At 45.5% G+C, this 16,399-nt stretch overlaps 3 protein-coding genes across 6 annotated transcripts in view; 1 reads left to right on the top strand and 2 right to left on the bottom strand.

Moving 5' to 3' along the window:
• Positions 1–4,411, top strand: part of LOC135371802 (uncharacterized) — a 177,392-nt gene extending 172,981 nt beyond the window's left edge. For all 4 annotated transcript variants that reach the window (XM_064605754.1, XM_064605755.1, XM_064605753.1 and 1 more), the window contains 2 exons: positions 1,570–1,856; positions 3,520–4,411. In XM_064605754.1, the coding sequence (XP_064461824.1) occupies positions 1,570–1,856; positions 3,520–3,558 (326 nt within the window). In that variant the 3' untranslated portion in view covers positions 3,559–4,411. The remainder of the gene's footprint in view (positions 1–1,569; positions 1,857–3,519) is intronic.
• A 3,195-nt stretch (positions 4,412–7,606) lies between these two features.
• On the bottom strand, positions 7,607–8,575 carry LOC135371795 (uncharacterized protein K02A2.6-like). Its single transcript, XM_064605747.1, has one exon. It carries the CDS (start codon positions 8,573–8,575, stop codon positions 7,607–7,609), a length of 969 nt encoding a protein of 322 aa, XP_064461817.1.
• A 10-nt stretch (positions 8,576–8,585) lies between these two features.
• LOC135371796 (uncharacterized) lies at positions 8,586–11,561 on the bottom strand. The gene has a single exon (XM_064605748.1). It carries the CDS (start codon positions 11,559–11,561, stop codon positions 8,586–8,588), a length of 2,976 nt encoding a protein of 991 aa, XP_064461818.1.
• Positions 11,562–16,399: the final 4,838 nt, after the last annotated feature.

Raw genomic sequence — 16,399 nt, forward strand, 5'->3', positions numbered from 1 at the left:
CAACGAACAAAATAAAGAAAAAAAAATGGCGTTCCTTCACGAATTTTTTGCGGGCGGTCTATCGAACGGATTTCTGTTCTGAAAACGGCTACCATATCGGGTGACCGAAAGGAACAGATGTTCTCATTGGGACAACTTTGTAGCTTTTATAATTAAAAAGTTGATTAATGAAAGTTAATTAAGACATTGCCTTTGGACTTTGCTAATGCCCTGCTAGGGAGTGCCCTTCAGCATATGCTATATTGCAATTGATTTCATCTTGGAAAAAGTGTTATATATATTTAAAAAAAAATCTGTTCACACTTAGCGTGGACACCCTGTATATATAAAATTGGGTGTTTACGTCACGAGACAACTAAGATCATGAGCGACGCCACAGCGGTCAGTCTGTGGATTGCTTTTGTCCACCTGAGGGTTTAACGTGCAATGAAAGCTCATCACACGGCACCCCGTATTTAACGTTCCTCGCGGATGACGGCATGTCTAAGCAACTTGTACCCTGCCACCAAGTTGCTGGCGTCCTCGGCTGGGTTCGAACCCGCGATCTCGGGATCAGAAGGCGAACACGGCTCTACATATCGCGTCCTGCACAACATCCTGGGGGAAGTTTCGTTTGACCAGTGACTAGTTACCTTGACCTTCTTAAACCTTAACGAACTTCATCTTGGGAACAAATACGCCGGTAGCGGAGGGCCTGACAGTAGGGGATGGCCAATTTAGTATGTCGGGGATGACAGCTGTGAAATGATGGGTAAGTGTTGGGAGTCAGTCGGTTTTCGGTAAAGATTAGTTACGTGGGTGCCATCAGAGATGCTTATATGGACGTCTGGAAAATCTATGCTCTCTCTAGAATATGCATGAGTGAATTTTATAGTGGGATACACGTTACAGAAGTTTTCAATAAACGACAAAAGGGAGTATTCGGAATGTGGCCACAGCATGAATATGTCGTCTAAAAAACGCTTAAAAGCTAAGTTTTTTTAGACAACATATTGAGCTACGACAAACAGCTGTCCTGGGCACGTAGTGCACGATCACACTATAAACATATGCTCAACGTGCAGCCACAGAGCTTCTGCTACTTTTCCTTTGTATATGTACTTCCTGGCTTGCACTGCGGCCTCCACAGTTGGCGCCGTCACCATGGAACACAGATGTGTCTCCGACAAACACGGTCAGTGCCGACCCAAGGTCGTGTCACTTTCCTGCGGCGCGCTGACGAGCTCCGAGTAGAGGGGAACAGCTGTCCTCGGGGGAGTGCAGGATCAAATTATAAACATATGCTCAACGTGCAGCCACAGAGCTTCTGCTATTTTTCCTCTGTATATGTACTTGCTGGCTTGCACTGTGGCCTCCACAGGTGGCGCCGTCACCATGGAACACAGATGTGTCTCCGAGACACGTGCCGTATTTTTTCTCGGATAAGTAATTAGAAATGAATACTTAAATATTTTTGATGAATCTTACGATGGGCCACTAATACTCAACTTGCACCGTTTCTATTTTTGTTTTTGTTTTTTCACTGATACGATTATGACTACATGGTTCTCTCTGTGCATTTTTTTTCAGATACAAGCTTTGGACCGATCGTCTTGATTAGTGATCCTGAGTTCCTCGAAACTGCAGCGATGAGCGACAGCCTCACGCTACATGTTTTGGCCGTTGAAAGTGAGAAGCTGAAGCCTCTGGGTACCCGTACCCACGATGGTATCATTTGCGATATGTGCAACGAAACACCAGTGCGCGGGACGCGCTACAAGTGCTTGCAATGTGAAGATTATGATACTTGTGAGACATGCTATGAAAAGAAGACTCACGAAGAACACGACATGTTGAAGTTGGTGAATCCACGCGTGGTACGTATATATGCTAGAGCGTCACATTCTCGCGACACTTTCTCCTTGAAGAATTATTTGTATGGCGGTCTGTACGGAGCGCTTATTAAACCCCGCTGCACCGTGTGACTCCAAAAACACAAAATACTAAGTTATACGTCTTTTTTTGAAGTTGTCCCATTTAGTACGCGGGAACGTTTAGTCAGTATTCGCAGACGAACGACGGAGGTTCGTCTTCATGGCTACGACCACAGAAAGCACGTTCTTGATTGGCCATCAGATTGACTGACTCATAGTTGTTGGGACACGCGCACATGTAAGCAGGCTTTCTCCGTCTAGGTGGCAGACGGGTAGAAATCTAGCGAACAGGTAGGGAAGTATGAAAGGAATTGCCTCAAGAGAAGAGCCGCCGATATTTTGCAACAAGGACTGTTCTTCTGGGAAAAAGAAGAATCTTCTTCTGGTAGTGTTGCGCGTACGGCCGCTCTGAGAAAGGGAAATTCTTCGCGACTGTGGTTTCGGTTTAGGCTAACGGATATTTCCGCAGAAGACGTCGCGTAAGAGGAAAACCATGCCCATAGCTTGTATTTGCGGGACTATGTGTACAGCTCCCGTTAACCTTAATATTAACACTGGTAAAATATGGTATCGTACCCGAGCGCCAGTACACCAGCCCTTATTGCCATAAGGATATCTTAATTGAACAAAATTAATGTATTCTGTTTTTAACGCGAGGATTTAATTCACTTAACATTCCCCCAGTTCCTCCGGGGTGGCTGTTAATGCGCTCAGCGAGGTTCCAGCGTTATTATTAAGGTGATGGGAGCTGTACCAAAAGCGTCGTGTAATTCTTTTCAACGATCGTTCCGAAGCCTCGCTGTAACGAAATTTTGCGTTGGAATGTAAACCAGCCATAGAGGACGTCTGAGTGGCTGGGAGCGACTGCCACAAAAAGCGTTTGGAACACGTGGCATTTCACAAACACTAAAATGTTCACAATAATAAAACTCATGTAGCATTTCACCAAGAGGCTAACCATGGTACTCAACACTAAAACGCGTTTGGCCCGAAGATACCGCAAATTTTTCAAAGAGGGATTATCATTCGGCGTTTGTAAATTTAAAGGCAGCATGACCTTTCATGATAGACAACCTCAAGAAACAAAGCAACATCCTTGTCGGAAACGATGTGTCCTCCATGTCCGTATTTCCCCTCCGGAATTTGTGCCATTAACGAGCGTTTTGCCTACCAGGATAGCCGCATGCTGCAGTCGACTTCATAAGTTGTGCCGACATATGACTCTTGTGGAAGGCGTCGTTATTTCAAATTTGTCTTCTTCAAGGGTAATATGGTCGCATTTTACTCCATATTCTTGATTTTAGACACGTCTGTAGAAAAAAGTCACACACAGGTGAACCCCCCCCCCCCCCCTTCATTCGCAAGTCTTCATTGGTAGCAAGCCAGGTAGCAACACTTCTGTTCCGTTCTGTTCATGGTCGCGAATGAAGAATGCGCAATATATGTGGAGATGGGACAACAGCCTTTTCTACACACGATGTCCTCTTTTATTATTAATCGAAATTATCATTGAGCAGACATGAATTTTTGTTTCACTGTGTGCCTCTTGACGTTTGTGCTCATTTTATAAGTACAAGCCGCTCATTTTATAATTGTTCCCTTTCAGGCGCCGTGTGTCCTTGGACTGCGGGAGATCAGGCCGTAACAGCACCGGAGAAGCCCATAATGCCTTCGCGCCGTGCATAGAATGACCGCTCAGTATGGAAGACAGTCTGGCTTATAAATCTGATGATAGCCCCCTCCCCCCCCCGCACACACTTTTCCCATGGAATTTTAGACAACATCCTAATCACGGACTTTATTTGTACAGGTGTAACTGTAGTAGTGTATGGATGAGCTGTTTATTGCAGGTTATTTGGCGTCATGTCATTATCGCTGGTCACCATAATGATCGATTAATAACAAATGTGGGTCAGGCTACTCCAGGACTCGTGAATAGAAAAGAAAAAAAGAAAAAAACAAGCTGAAGGTATAACCAAGAGGCATAAGAAAAGAAGAAGAAAAAAGAGAGAACAAACATGGTCCACCTGATGCTTTTCAGCTGCAACGCTCTTGAATATCGGAACGCCACCCACATATACCTAGAGCTTTATCACCCTGGGCAAGTTCTCGAGGCTTTTAATATTCACGAGAAATTTGTATAGGCTATGAGATATTGGGAAATGACAGTATTCCTCCGGGGGCACAATATCAGTTCTTGTTTATCGTGGTGTCTGTAGCACCATTCGCGCATAACGGGGGATCGTATAGAGAGCAATCGGTACTTCGTAAGGTGTAGCAAGAGCGAGCTAAGGACACGATTTCTTATATGGTGCTGCACAGACCATTCTCCAAGAAAACAAGTCAGTTCGTGTGCTGCATCCTTACCTGTACTAGGTCGTAAGTCAATGTACACTTTAGGTTCAGGTGAATCACAGCTGTGGCTTGACGCAGTGGCAACAAATTGTAAATCATCAAAGCTGCTGTGACTGCCACGTGATAATAAATTTTCAGTGACACCAGTGTCGTATTCCTCTGGAGATCGCAGTCTTATACTGCAGCCACAGCCAGGATTCTCTCCAGTGTAGCTGTATATTTCATACCATGCACTCTGTCCACATCGCGAGTCCAACTTGCTTGATGAAGCATATTGGTAGAGCTTGAAGGCGACCTCTCTTTGGCCACATTGCCGAGGACGAGTGCCACATCTCTGTTCAGCACCCATATTTTTGCTGACGGCTCACCATGTCGAGAAAACGCTTCTTCCTTTCCATAATACGAAAGTCAAGAATACAGGTCCAGTTCAACAGTAGTAAACCATTCAATTGTCTGAAGGCTCCCAGTCTCGAGCTCCCCGTTCGCTGGCGCCACGCACCAGACTCTCGTCGTTGCGGCTCGCGGGCCCTTTTCTTGCTTTGGTCACATGGCCACCTCGTCGCTGGAGTCCAACATCGTCCTCACTCCTGACTCCTCCCCCCTTGCAAGTTGAGGGTGTTCAACATGTCGAGCGCCACTTGATGTTGATGCGCCTCGGGAAGGGAGAGAATCGAGGACTGACACTGCACAGCCGTCACTTACCACAAAGTTCAACCTGTGCACTGGAGACTGCATAGTGGTGACTCATGAAAGAATCAGACCTCAACCTCATTCCAGGGAGAATCAGCATGACACGGCCAATCAAAGTGCCCTAACTCAACATCCGTAGAAAGCTAAACTAAGGTTGAACTTTGTGGCAAGTGACGGCTGTGCAGTGTCAGTCCTGGAATCTCTCCTTTCCCGAGGCGTATCAACATCAAGTGGAGCTCGACCTGTTGAACACCCTCAACTTACAGCCTTTAGAACGACAAAGCGGAAAACACCCAGAATACGGACTAACGTTACATCATGCGCAAACCCAGACAGTAGTAGAAGGGGAAAGATTCGCAGAACCGAAGATACTAGTGACCATCAGTACGATCCGCTCCAGATAGGGAGATATTTGGAGCAAGATACTTTGCGCCAAGGAGGAGCGCGCGCCAAGACCGCCCCGCGCGTTTCGCGGCCGCGCGCGCGTAGAGAGCGGTTGCCTTATCGCGTTTGAAAATGCATCAACATGCAAAATACATCTTATTCCCTTTCCACATCTTTTATTACATCCCCGAGCGGGAAGTTTTCCTACCGCACTTAACATAGCATACTTTCCTCCTGAATACATGCAAGCAATAGACATACACATTTGTACAAGTGAAAAATACTTTATTAATGCCAGTTAAGGCCAATGGTGATGGGGATTGCCAATTATGTTGCCAGTTGTGTTGTCAATCTGTGTGAAGGAGAAAACCCGAGCGGAAAAACCTTCATACCTGAAACAGAAGAAACATACAAAACAACAAAGATGCTACAGGATGGCAATTAGAACATGAGAACGGAACATACTCACACATTTTCTTCCTTGATTTGGCAGCTTCCATAAGGGTATGAATCGACGGCATTGAATTGATAACGTTTATCATCATAGGGCATGAGAGCAAGCTTGGTATTCTCCAAGGTATACATGCACTGACGTTTGCTACATGTTGATTTTTGCACAGAGATACCTTTTCACTATTGAACAACACATTTTTGTACACATCATGAAGCAAATGCTTTGCGAAGTATATCCTTCTTCACTCCTTTTGCTCTAGCTATTTGATCATCACGAACCAACTTTATCGAATACATTTTAGCCTTTAGAGCAACTACCTCCTCAATTATAAGACCACCAGTCTCACACTTGAATCTAAACAACTTGCCCTTATTTTTGTCACTGTACAATGCATGATCTCCAGGATATGATAACAGGTCCAGATGTTCATCTGCAATTTTCTTCAGTTCACCTTCATAATCGTCAGTCATCAACTCTAGGATAAAACTATCAGTGTCCGTGTACATGGGAATGACTGTACAGGAGAGCTTGCTCTGTAGAGTACAATAGAGGAACTCATACATGACATACTTCGACTGCTCCAGCACGCAGAATCCAATCTGCAATGGGAAGTTACATTTGATAGTTCTTTTTTTTTTCAATTCGTACACCACACAATTCTCAGAGAATTTCGAAATGAACACAGTCATTTGAACTGCTATACCGCTCAGCATCCTCTAGACTAAAGGCTACCTTAATGTTCCTGAAACGAGAAGGATTAAGAAGACTTCTTCCAAAGATACTATTTATAGAGAGCTTCATCAAGCTCTTCTCAAACTCTGTTTGTGCTGCTCTACGACGCTCAATGTTCATCATGATATATGGTTCAAATATCTTGCTCTGCTTGAATTGTAGTATTTTATGGATCTTGCTCACTTTCATACCCAATCTATAGTACAACCCCAGCAAGCGATAGTGCACAACATGCCCTGTTTTGTCCATACATGTGAGAAGCAACTTCTCTTGAGTGGATGTCCTGTAATTAAGCTGCTCAATTAGTTGATGTTGGTACGTTGACAGCCAACCTGAGTCTGCCTTCTGCTTGAGCGGCGCCAGCGGGAAATACCGTGTCTTCTCATGCAACTCTGGAGGGTATACTAGATCGCATACATATATATAACCGATAGGTTCATCCTCTGGGTGATTAACAAAATCGATACTTGAGAACTTTTCTTCAGGCACCCATTCGAACCCTCCAACTGGAAGGCACTTTGTGAGACAACCACCATACAGAGAATTGGCATCATAGTAGGCCAAATAGCTCGATGGTCTTTCTTCATCGTAATCAGGGCAATCGTTATTGTTAGCTCGAGCATAGCGTTTCGATTGCTTGCAAATACCTCCACGAATGGAGCCCTCAATCGTATGGTACATTTCTTCATCAGTGAAGAGCTCTATTTCTGCCGAAGTGTGCTTCAGAGTAGCTTGCCAGCTGAAACCTGGGAAACTCACAAAGCGAAGCACTACCAAGGATAGAAACCTAAAACGCTGCACTACATCCAACAACAACTATGTGTCACATAACATGTTGAGTTTGGGAAGATTGAGACTCCGTTGATCACCATGAACTCGAACTTTATTGCTTTCTGGACTTCATCTGTTCTGTAAGAAGGAATACGCCCGACTGGCGCATCAGAGTGAACGCATCGCGTGATCCCCGAAACCAGAGAACACCCGCTTCCCCGCGATACATGATCTTCTCGCGCAAAAGCGGCGTCGTCGCACCTGGCTGAATCATACACCACGCAACAATACACAACACCCCTTCCCCCTAGCTGACAAAATCGTCCAAATATCGCGGACGTGTGATCATTCGGCGTGGTCGTGTAGAGATAGGACCACTAAGGTGCGGTGAAGACGGACTGGCTTCTGTAACAGCTGGGGAACTAGCTGGTGCTTGACTCATTGGAATAGATGTAGGTGTTACAAGTCCTTGTGGGACACAGTCGCCTGTAGAAACATCAGTCGGGTTCTCAACTGATTCTGGCAGTTCGTTGCTTGGTGTGGCGCGACCTCTCATTTGGTTTAGATGGCGTCTCACAACCCTGCCACCCTCAGTTATAACTCTGTACGACACAGGTCCAGTAAGCTTCTCAATTGTTGCAGGGATCCATGGCTCTCCATGGCCGTAGTTTCGCACATACACCGGGTCAGAGTCTTTAAAGGTCCTTACGGCTGGTCTGGAAGCCTGCTGTTCCTCTACCTCCTGGCGTTTACTTATTCCGTCTGGATGCAATCTGTCCAGACAACTCTTCAACCTGCGTCGCATAAGGAGTTCGGCTGGACTAAAACCTGTTGATGAGTTTGGAGTGGTATGCTGATGCAAGAGGAAACAAGCAAGTCGTTGCTGCCAGCTGCCATGTACAATACGTTTCATCGAGTCCTTCATTGTTTGTACCATTCGTTCTGCCTGTCCGTTGCTTGCAGCGTGATAGGGAGCCACGAGAGTTTGTCTTATAGCATTTCTCCGAAGGAATGTTTGGAAGTGAGCAGATGTGAACTGAGGTCCGTTGTCGCTGACCACAACATCTGGAATGCCGTGCGTAGCGAAGATCTCCCGTAGTGCGTTGACAGTAGCTTCGGCAGATGTAGATGGCATGAGCTTTACCTCTAGCCACTTTGAGTAGGCGTCAACTACCAGGAGGAATGATTCTCCAAGGATGTATCGGCGCACGTGGTGGTGCATACCTCGTGGATTGGCATTCGGTGCAACTCCTGACAGACTGCTCGATGTCCTCATCGATCTTCAGTCACCATACGTACGAACGAGCAAGGGCTTTCATGTGTCCTATCCCTGGATGACCCAGATGGAGCTCGTCTAACACTCGCTGTTGACCCTCTTTGAGAATTATTACTCTGTTTCCCCACAAGAGGCAGTTCTTATGAGCAGATAACTCATAGCGTTTCGACCAGAATGTCTTGAACTCATCTGGACATTTGTCATCTGGCCAACCCTTCCACACCCAGTTGGGAACTCGGGAAAGTTGAGGACAGTGTATAGTCATGCTTGCAATGTCCTTCGCGTGAAGCGGTGGACTGGCCAGCTCTTCGGTGAACAGCACCTCGGGTGGACATGGTATAGCTTTGTCTTTGACGGGAAGTGGCAAGCGGCTTAGAGCATCTGCATTAGCAATTTTCTTCCCAGATCGATGAACAAGCTCCAACTCGTAAGCGTTTAGCATCTGAGACCAACGAAGCATTCTTAAGGTGGTGCATTCTTCTCTGGTGAGATTAAGGGGAGTGGGCTTTGACCTTGTGAATATTAGCAGAAGTGGTTGATGGTCAGTCACAATTGTAAATGCACGTCCATAGATAAAATGATGAAACTTCTTTACTCCGGCGATAATGGAGAGAGCTTCACGGTCGATTTGTGCGTAGTTACGCTCTGTACTTGTCAACGTACGTGAAGAGAATGCAACTGGAGCTTCGCGCCGATCTGGCTCTTGCTGACTTAGTACAGCCCCTACACCATAAGGTGATGCATCACACGTGAGGAATGTAGGACGCTTCTCATCGAAGGGTACAAGAACGCTATCTGATGAGAGAAGTTCTTTGGCTCGCTGGAAAGCCTCGTCATGGATGGTAGTCCAATTCCACTCTGCGTCCTTGTCGAGAAGACGATGCAACGGCTCAGCAACGGTAGCCTTGTCCTTCAGAAAGGAATTGTAGAAGTTCAGCAGACCAAGAAAATCTTGAAGCTCTTGCTTGCTGTTCGGACGCGGCGCATCATGGATCGCTGTAACCTTGGAATCTGCAGGGTGAATGCCGTTAGCGTCGACACGATACCCCAGGAATTCTACGGAGGACACACCAAACAAGCATTTGTCCTCTCTGGCTCGCAGGCCAGCACGGGCAAGTCGCCGTAACACCTCGCGCAATCCTGTTGTAAGTTCGTCCTGGTTAGCACCTTGAATCAAGATGTCGTCAAAATAAGGCACTACTCCCTGTAGTCCTACGAGAAGTTCGTCAATTAAGTGCTGGAAAAGTCCTGGAGCTACATTCACACCGTACTGGAGGCGTTTCACTTTGAAAGCACCCCGACGTGTGATGATGGTTTGTGCTTCTGCAGCATCATCGTCTACACGTAGTTGAAGATAGGCCTGTGCGAGGTCTATTTTTGCGTAGCAGCTACCACCAGACAAGCTTGAAAGAAGATGATTGACTGCAGGAATGGGGTATGGATGAGCACGCATGGCGGTGTTGATAGTAACCTTGTAGTCGCCGCACAGTCTTACTTCTCCTGACGGTTTGACGACAGGAACAACAGGAGTAGCCCATTTTGGATTTGAAATTGCTTCAATAACATTATCGGCGATAAGACGATCGAGTGCAGCATCGATTTTCGGACGTAATGCCAGGGGAACATTCCTTGCCTTCAGTCGGATGGGTGGAACAGAAGGATCTACTGGAAGTGAAACAGCAGGTCCTGTGTAAGTTCCAAGGCCTTCCTGACATACTTCTTTGAAGTCGTTGAGTACTTGCTCTAGGGGGTTGGCATCCATGTGGTAAACACCCGTCAACTTGATACCCAATGGTGCGAACCATTCGTACCCCAGCAGACTCACTCGTTCTCCGTCAGCGATAAGAAGCCGCAGCGGACCTTTGAAGGATTCATACTGAACATCAACGAAGCATGTGCCACGCAGCGGAATTGGCTGCTTTTGGAAGTCGCGTAGTGAAATGGAGAGTGGATGAATAGTTGGGCCCTTCTCTGGCCATAGGCACTTGTATGTAGCTTCAGAAATAATAGAATAATCGGATCCTGAGTCGACTTCCATCTGGCATTCAGACCCATCTATCCTCACTTTGGTGTACTGCTTCCGGAGAGTGGATGTTCCTATTTCGTCCACATTGTTCATCTGATAGATACTTGCAGTATCTGAGACGTGTTCTTCTGGCTGTTCAACTGCATGCGTTGTTGACGAAGATTTTTGACCCTGTCGCTGTCGGGCAGGTTCTTGTACTTTCTGGTCACGAGAGTTCTTTGCACGACACACGCGTTCGATGTGCCCTTTTTTGTGACAGTGACGGCAAATTGCTTCTCGGAACGGACATCGGTCGCGGTCATGTGACGCTCCACATCCGTGGCACGAAGTCTTCGGGGGTCCCCTCGCATGTCGGGACTCCGCTGTGGATCCTTTGCAGTTACGATCCCGGCGATCATTGTTGATGTGATGGACCGCGGAAGCTAACCCCTGAGTTTGTATTTCCTTCGCTTGGTCGGCCGCTGCTTCGGCAGCGAGGGCTTTTGCTTTACCGCTCTCGAAGGTTAAATCTGTTTCGGCGAGCAGACGCCGTTGTAACCCGTCATCACGAATGCCGCACACAAGCTGATCACGTAGTCTTTCACTCAGTGTGGATCCGAAGTTGCAGTCCTCTGCTAGCCGGCGTAACTCAGTCACGTATGTAGTGATCCTTTCGCCGGAACGTTGCACGCGTTTGTGGAACTGGAAGCGGCTGTATATTACCGATGGCTTCGGAGTGAAATGACTTTTCAGCAGTGCGATCAGTTCATCGTAGGACTTTTCGGATGGAGACGCTGGTGAAACGAGGGATCGAACGATTCCAAGTGTCTTGATACCACAAACGGCCAGCAGCGTAGCACGCTGTTTTGCAGCATCCGTGATAGCATTAGCTTCGCAATAGAAGCGCAGTTGATCCGCGTAGACATCCCATGAAGAAAGATTCGAAACATCGAACTCACTGATTGTTCCGATTGCTGCCATCTGAAGTCCGTGAATTTGTGAATCGGGCGCGATCACGTACGAAAGTCGATCTTCCCAGGAGAAGGCCCAGTAAATCCCATCCTCGTCGCCAATGTTGAGTTTGGGAAGATTGAGACTCCGTTGATCACGATGAACTCTAACTTTATTGCTTTCTGGACTACATCTGTTCTGTAAGAAGGGATACGCCCGACTGGCGCATCAGAGTGAACGCATCGCGTGATCCCCGAAACCAGAGAACACGCGCTTCCCCGCGATACATGATCTTCTCGCGCCAAAGCGGCGCCGTCGCACCTGGCTGGATCATACACCACGCAACAATACACAACATAACAAATAAAGGTTGTTGTAATCGGCGAGGGTCCTGCAAGAAAAGTGATTAAATATACCCTGTGCATAGGCATAGTCATCGTCGCTCACAGGTGTCCTAGTTAGATCATTAAAAAAAGCTTCCTTGGACTTTCTTCTTTGTACACATGAAAGCTCTTAATGTAGGAGTATGGAAAGACACCATTCCGAGTCAGACGAAGAAAATCTTCGCCATATACCTGCTTCAGACACTTGAATGCCTGAACACCCTGAGAAACCATTAAACTGTCAACAAGACAGGACAGTGATTGATTCAAATATTGAGTAGTGTCACGGAAAGTGAAATTACCATACTCAAAGTTCTGTATTTTTTCACTACTTGTTGCAATAAGTTTGGGTGGTGTGTTCCACTTCGTGGCATGGAAACCACGAAGCAGAAAACTGATGTCATAGGCCAAATTGTGAACCAATACCGGTATCTTACCCTTATTTGCACAACCAACATTGCATTGATTGCACAAAGAGGCCAAAAAGTTTGGGCCATCATACCTACTGTGGTCATGATGACAAGTTTTAGGGTGAGCTTGATCAAAGAGAACACCGCAGTACTCGCACTGAGTTCCTGCATTGTGTTTACTCTCTTGCTCAGATGACAAAAGTTATAGGTGCTGGTTCGCTGTTATACATTGCTGCAATGTCGTGTAGAAGCATGAGATATTCTACACACTTGGAACCAGCATCAGGTCCCAAATATACATGTTTTGCAACGATCTGCGAGTCGTAAGTTCGTACTAGAACTGCACAAAATGAACTCATTACGTGGCGTTGTACGGCATTTTTGACTGCTGCATTAGGGTCCAGAATGGACTCAGTGTCAAGTCCTATCATATAAGGATAGGCAAACATATTGAAATATTTATTAAATTTTATTATATTTTAGCCCGGTATAAAATCCACGAGTGCATTTCTCGCAGAACACCCGACCGTTACGACTCATCAGAGCGTTGAAATTTCTGATACCAAAAAAGTGATTATTCACTTCCAACAACTTAATACTATCATTGAATTCCTTTTTCGGTATGCGAGAGGCATGTAATGTCCCATCCTCATACTTGTAAATAAACACACCAATTTGATTACGATCTTTCCAGAGATCTATATCAGAATATGAGACTGGACCCTCAGGCCACCACTTCACACGAGCAATAGAATTTGACTCACAATTTTCCAAGTATTTGGTATATGATTGCCAATTATTTATACGCCTCTTCTGAGGGTGCAACAAAGCCAATGTATTATATTTGAACCACTCGTGTGGGGCGTTGGGAGGAGAGTCCACATTGGTAATTGTCTTGCACTTTTTTTTCAACTCACCGGGTATAGCCGTTTTACACCCAATGCGCTTCTTCTTTAATTTAGTGATAGTTACCTCAAGTTCCAAAACATCCCTGGAAACAAACGCACTACCAACTCGTTGATAGTTTTCCACGTTTTGCGAGAGTTCAGAAAAGCTCTCATTTAGTGCAGCCATTATATCTGAAAGATTATGTATCTCTTGTGACCTTGTTGGTATGTATGCAATGTTAGTTATGATATTGTCACCTACTTCTTTCACCATATGCAAAATTAGTCGCATATAAAATCAGAAAGGTATACACTGATCCTGCAACATTCGCACTATATCATGCTGATACAAAAGAACATAATCGATTGGATCTTCCACACTGTCATCATGTGGAGAAGCAAACAGCGCAAAACATCTATTATGACCACCAAATGCACTCTGAGTGAGAAAGAATGGTAGGTATGGAACTTCAACGCCGGGATGGGCACCTCTAATATGTTCCGAGAGATCTTGTACCTGATCGACATTTGGCTCTGGTGGTAATGGGTTGTTTAATTCGGCAAAATTGTCATTTTGAATGGCATCTATTGGAGTATTCGAATCAAACAGATCATCATCTAGTAACATATTAAAATCCAATTCCCACTCCGGATGATTAGCTTCCACACCACCAGCATCAATTTGCAAAGCTTGCTCCCTCTCCTCAATAGGTTGTATTAATTGTTCAATGCCATCATACCCGCAAATTCCACAGCGAGGCACTAAATAAAAAAAGAAAATGGAATAGTCTCAGTTATAATATGTGAAGATAAATCAAGAAAAATACTCACTCTCAGCAGGTCTAGTAGGAACTTGGGCAGCAGGCGGCACACCAAACAAGCTTTGGTCTCGAACTTGAGCAGGAGGCAGCACACCAAACAAAATTTGTCCTCGAACTTGAGCAGGAGGGCAGCACACCAAACAAAATTTGTCAGGCAAAATGAAAACCAGCACTGCAACCAGGGCAACAGAACTTGTTGGAGAAACACTGCACGCCATGTTCGAACTTATAGGGTGAAAATGTTGATGGGGGCGGGCTAGAGAAATCCGCATGTAGCAAAAGTCTTTGTAGTAAACAACCAATTGCAAACTAAGGAAAACGCAACCGCATAGGGAAAGTGCACACACCCTTTCCATCGGATTCCTTTTCAACATCCGCCTCACAGTCGTCGATGGAAGCGCAGAAGTGCTACGCGTTCTCCGAGGACGATTGTATGTATCGAAAGTTTTCCCGTTTTTCCCCTCTCTAAAAAATGTGATTCTTTGTTCAGATTCTGATTTTCTTCTGACGGGGTATCTTCCTGTTGTGAAGACATTGAAGCCACCACCCAGAACTTTCTTTATGCAATATGATGAGCATCTGCGACGCTGTCGTTGTGGTGGATTGTGGTCATCGAATATATCTCATTGGCAAGACAATAACATCCGACCTTATCTCGGTTGCCATCCAAGCTCGGGTCAACCATGAAGCCCAGTGAACGATTTGCTTTGACGGTACAATGGCTGATGTACAAGGATTTGATGAAATTAAACTCCTATCTGAACTGCAACGGGCCAGAGGCTGATTTTCGTCTCATTATGCAAATTCTTCCGTTTCCGATGCGGACGAAACGAGGGAAGTCGAAGGCTCCAACGCTTCGTCTCCATCAAGTGTGAGTTGTTGCGACGGTATCGTCAGGGTGAGACTATCTCTCCAGCCATACTTAATGTCGGACTCAAGCAACCAATAATTCGAAAATTTTACATCCAACACTCGGAATACATCGTGCGTCGCAACAAAGATGGTTGTCGCAAGGTGTCGAGTCTGGAGGACTATCTTAAAGAGGTCTGTACATTGAAGAAATAAAATGAGACATTTTTCTTTAAATGAGGTATTCCTCTTCAATCATTTTTATTATCTTGAGGTCATTGTGTACAAGGTTATTGTCAAATAAGGACACAATGCTCTTGAGTTGGTAATTCTTACAAAGGCGGTGAGCAAAGAAACAAACTAAAAGTCCACAGTGTGAGCTGTAAATGCTTTGAATGCATTTCTCACAATACTGATCAACAGGCAGATCTAGCAGCTCTTCTTCAATCGGTGGTAGACCAAAGCTGTCTACATAGATGTACTTGTCATTCCTGTCTCTCATGTACAATAGCCAGTGTTCTCCGGGACCATCGTGTGGGTGTGTGCTGATAACTATAAACCCTTCTGTCGTTAAACTTGGTACCATATCAATTGCGAAGGTCCCGCGATACATATTGAAAGTTTCATGGTTCAGAGAAAACAATAATTCCAGATCAAACACGTTCATACTTAGTCCCTTCGAACAACAAGATCACCATCGACTGATAAAATCTTGGGTGCTTCACTAATAAGTATAACCGACACTGCACAAGGTAATGGCTTAGCAAACTTCATTTGAATCCTGCAATTGCCCTTGCACAATGGATTAAAGTAGGAACCAAAACTTTCGTCAGCACTCAAGTTCCAATGCATGATAAAGGAATTTGCTTTATATTTTTCATAATTTAACTCGACATGTTTTTCATTCAGTTGATACAAGAATTCATAGTCGCTTGCTCTAGCCAGATCATTTTCCCAGTCAGAGGATAGTTGTTTCCTGTATCCATCAACTGATAGTGTTACAAAACTAACGTTAAAATGCTCAAAACAAAAGGGGCTCGACTTGTAACCAGCCTGATAATCCTCGGTGCGAACTAGACATACAGTAAGTTGATCAGGAATTCTATCAGGAAATAAGTTTTCAAAGATTGCATCATGAAGGCCCTGCGAAAGCGAGCGGACTCTGCTTTCTAGTCCACGCATGATGTAACTTGCCGGGGATGATCTAAGGCAGTGTTTCCCAAAGTGTGCTCCGCGGACCCCTGGGGGTCCGCGAGAGTGTCCGTGGGGGTCCGCGACCGTCTCTCACATTTCAGTGTAGATTTTCGTCCCCACAAACACGCGCTCGTACATGCTGCCCGATTTCCAAACACCCAGAACTTCTAAAATTGCACAAGCATGCTTGAACGGCTAGCTTCTAATTTCTGGTAGAAAAGTCCTGCAATGCACGTTTGTCCGCGTCATACACATACAAACAAGAAGAAGAAACCAGTCCGAAAATCCTTTCTGAAGCTGTATCGAAAGCACGCAGCAGCTGAC

Source organism: Ornithodoros turicata, unplaced genomic scaffold (assembly GCF_037126465.1).
Source record: "Ornithodoros turicata isolate Travis unplaced genomic scaffold, ASM3712646v1 Chromosome122, whole genome shotgun sequence".
Classification (NCBI taxonomy): domain Eukaryota; kingdom Metazoa; phylum Arthropoda; class Arachnida; order Ixodida; family Argasidae; genus Ornithodoros; species Ornithodoros turicata.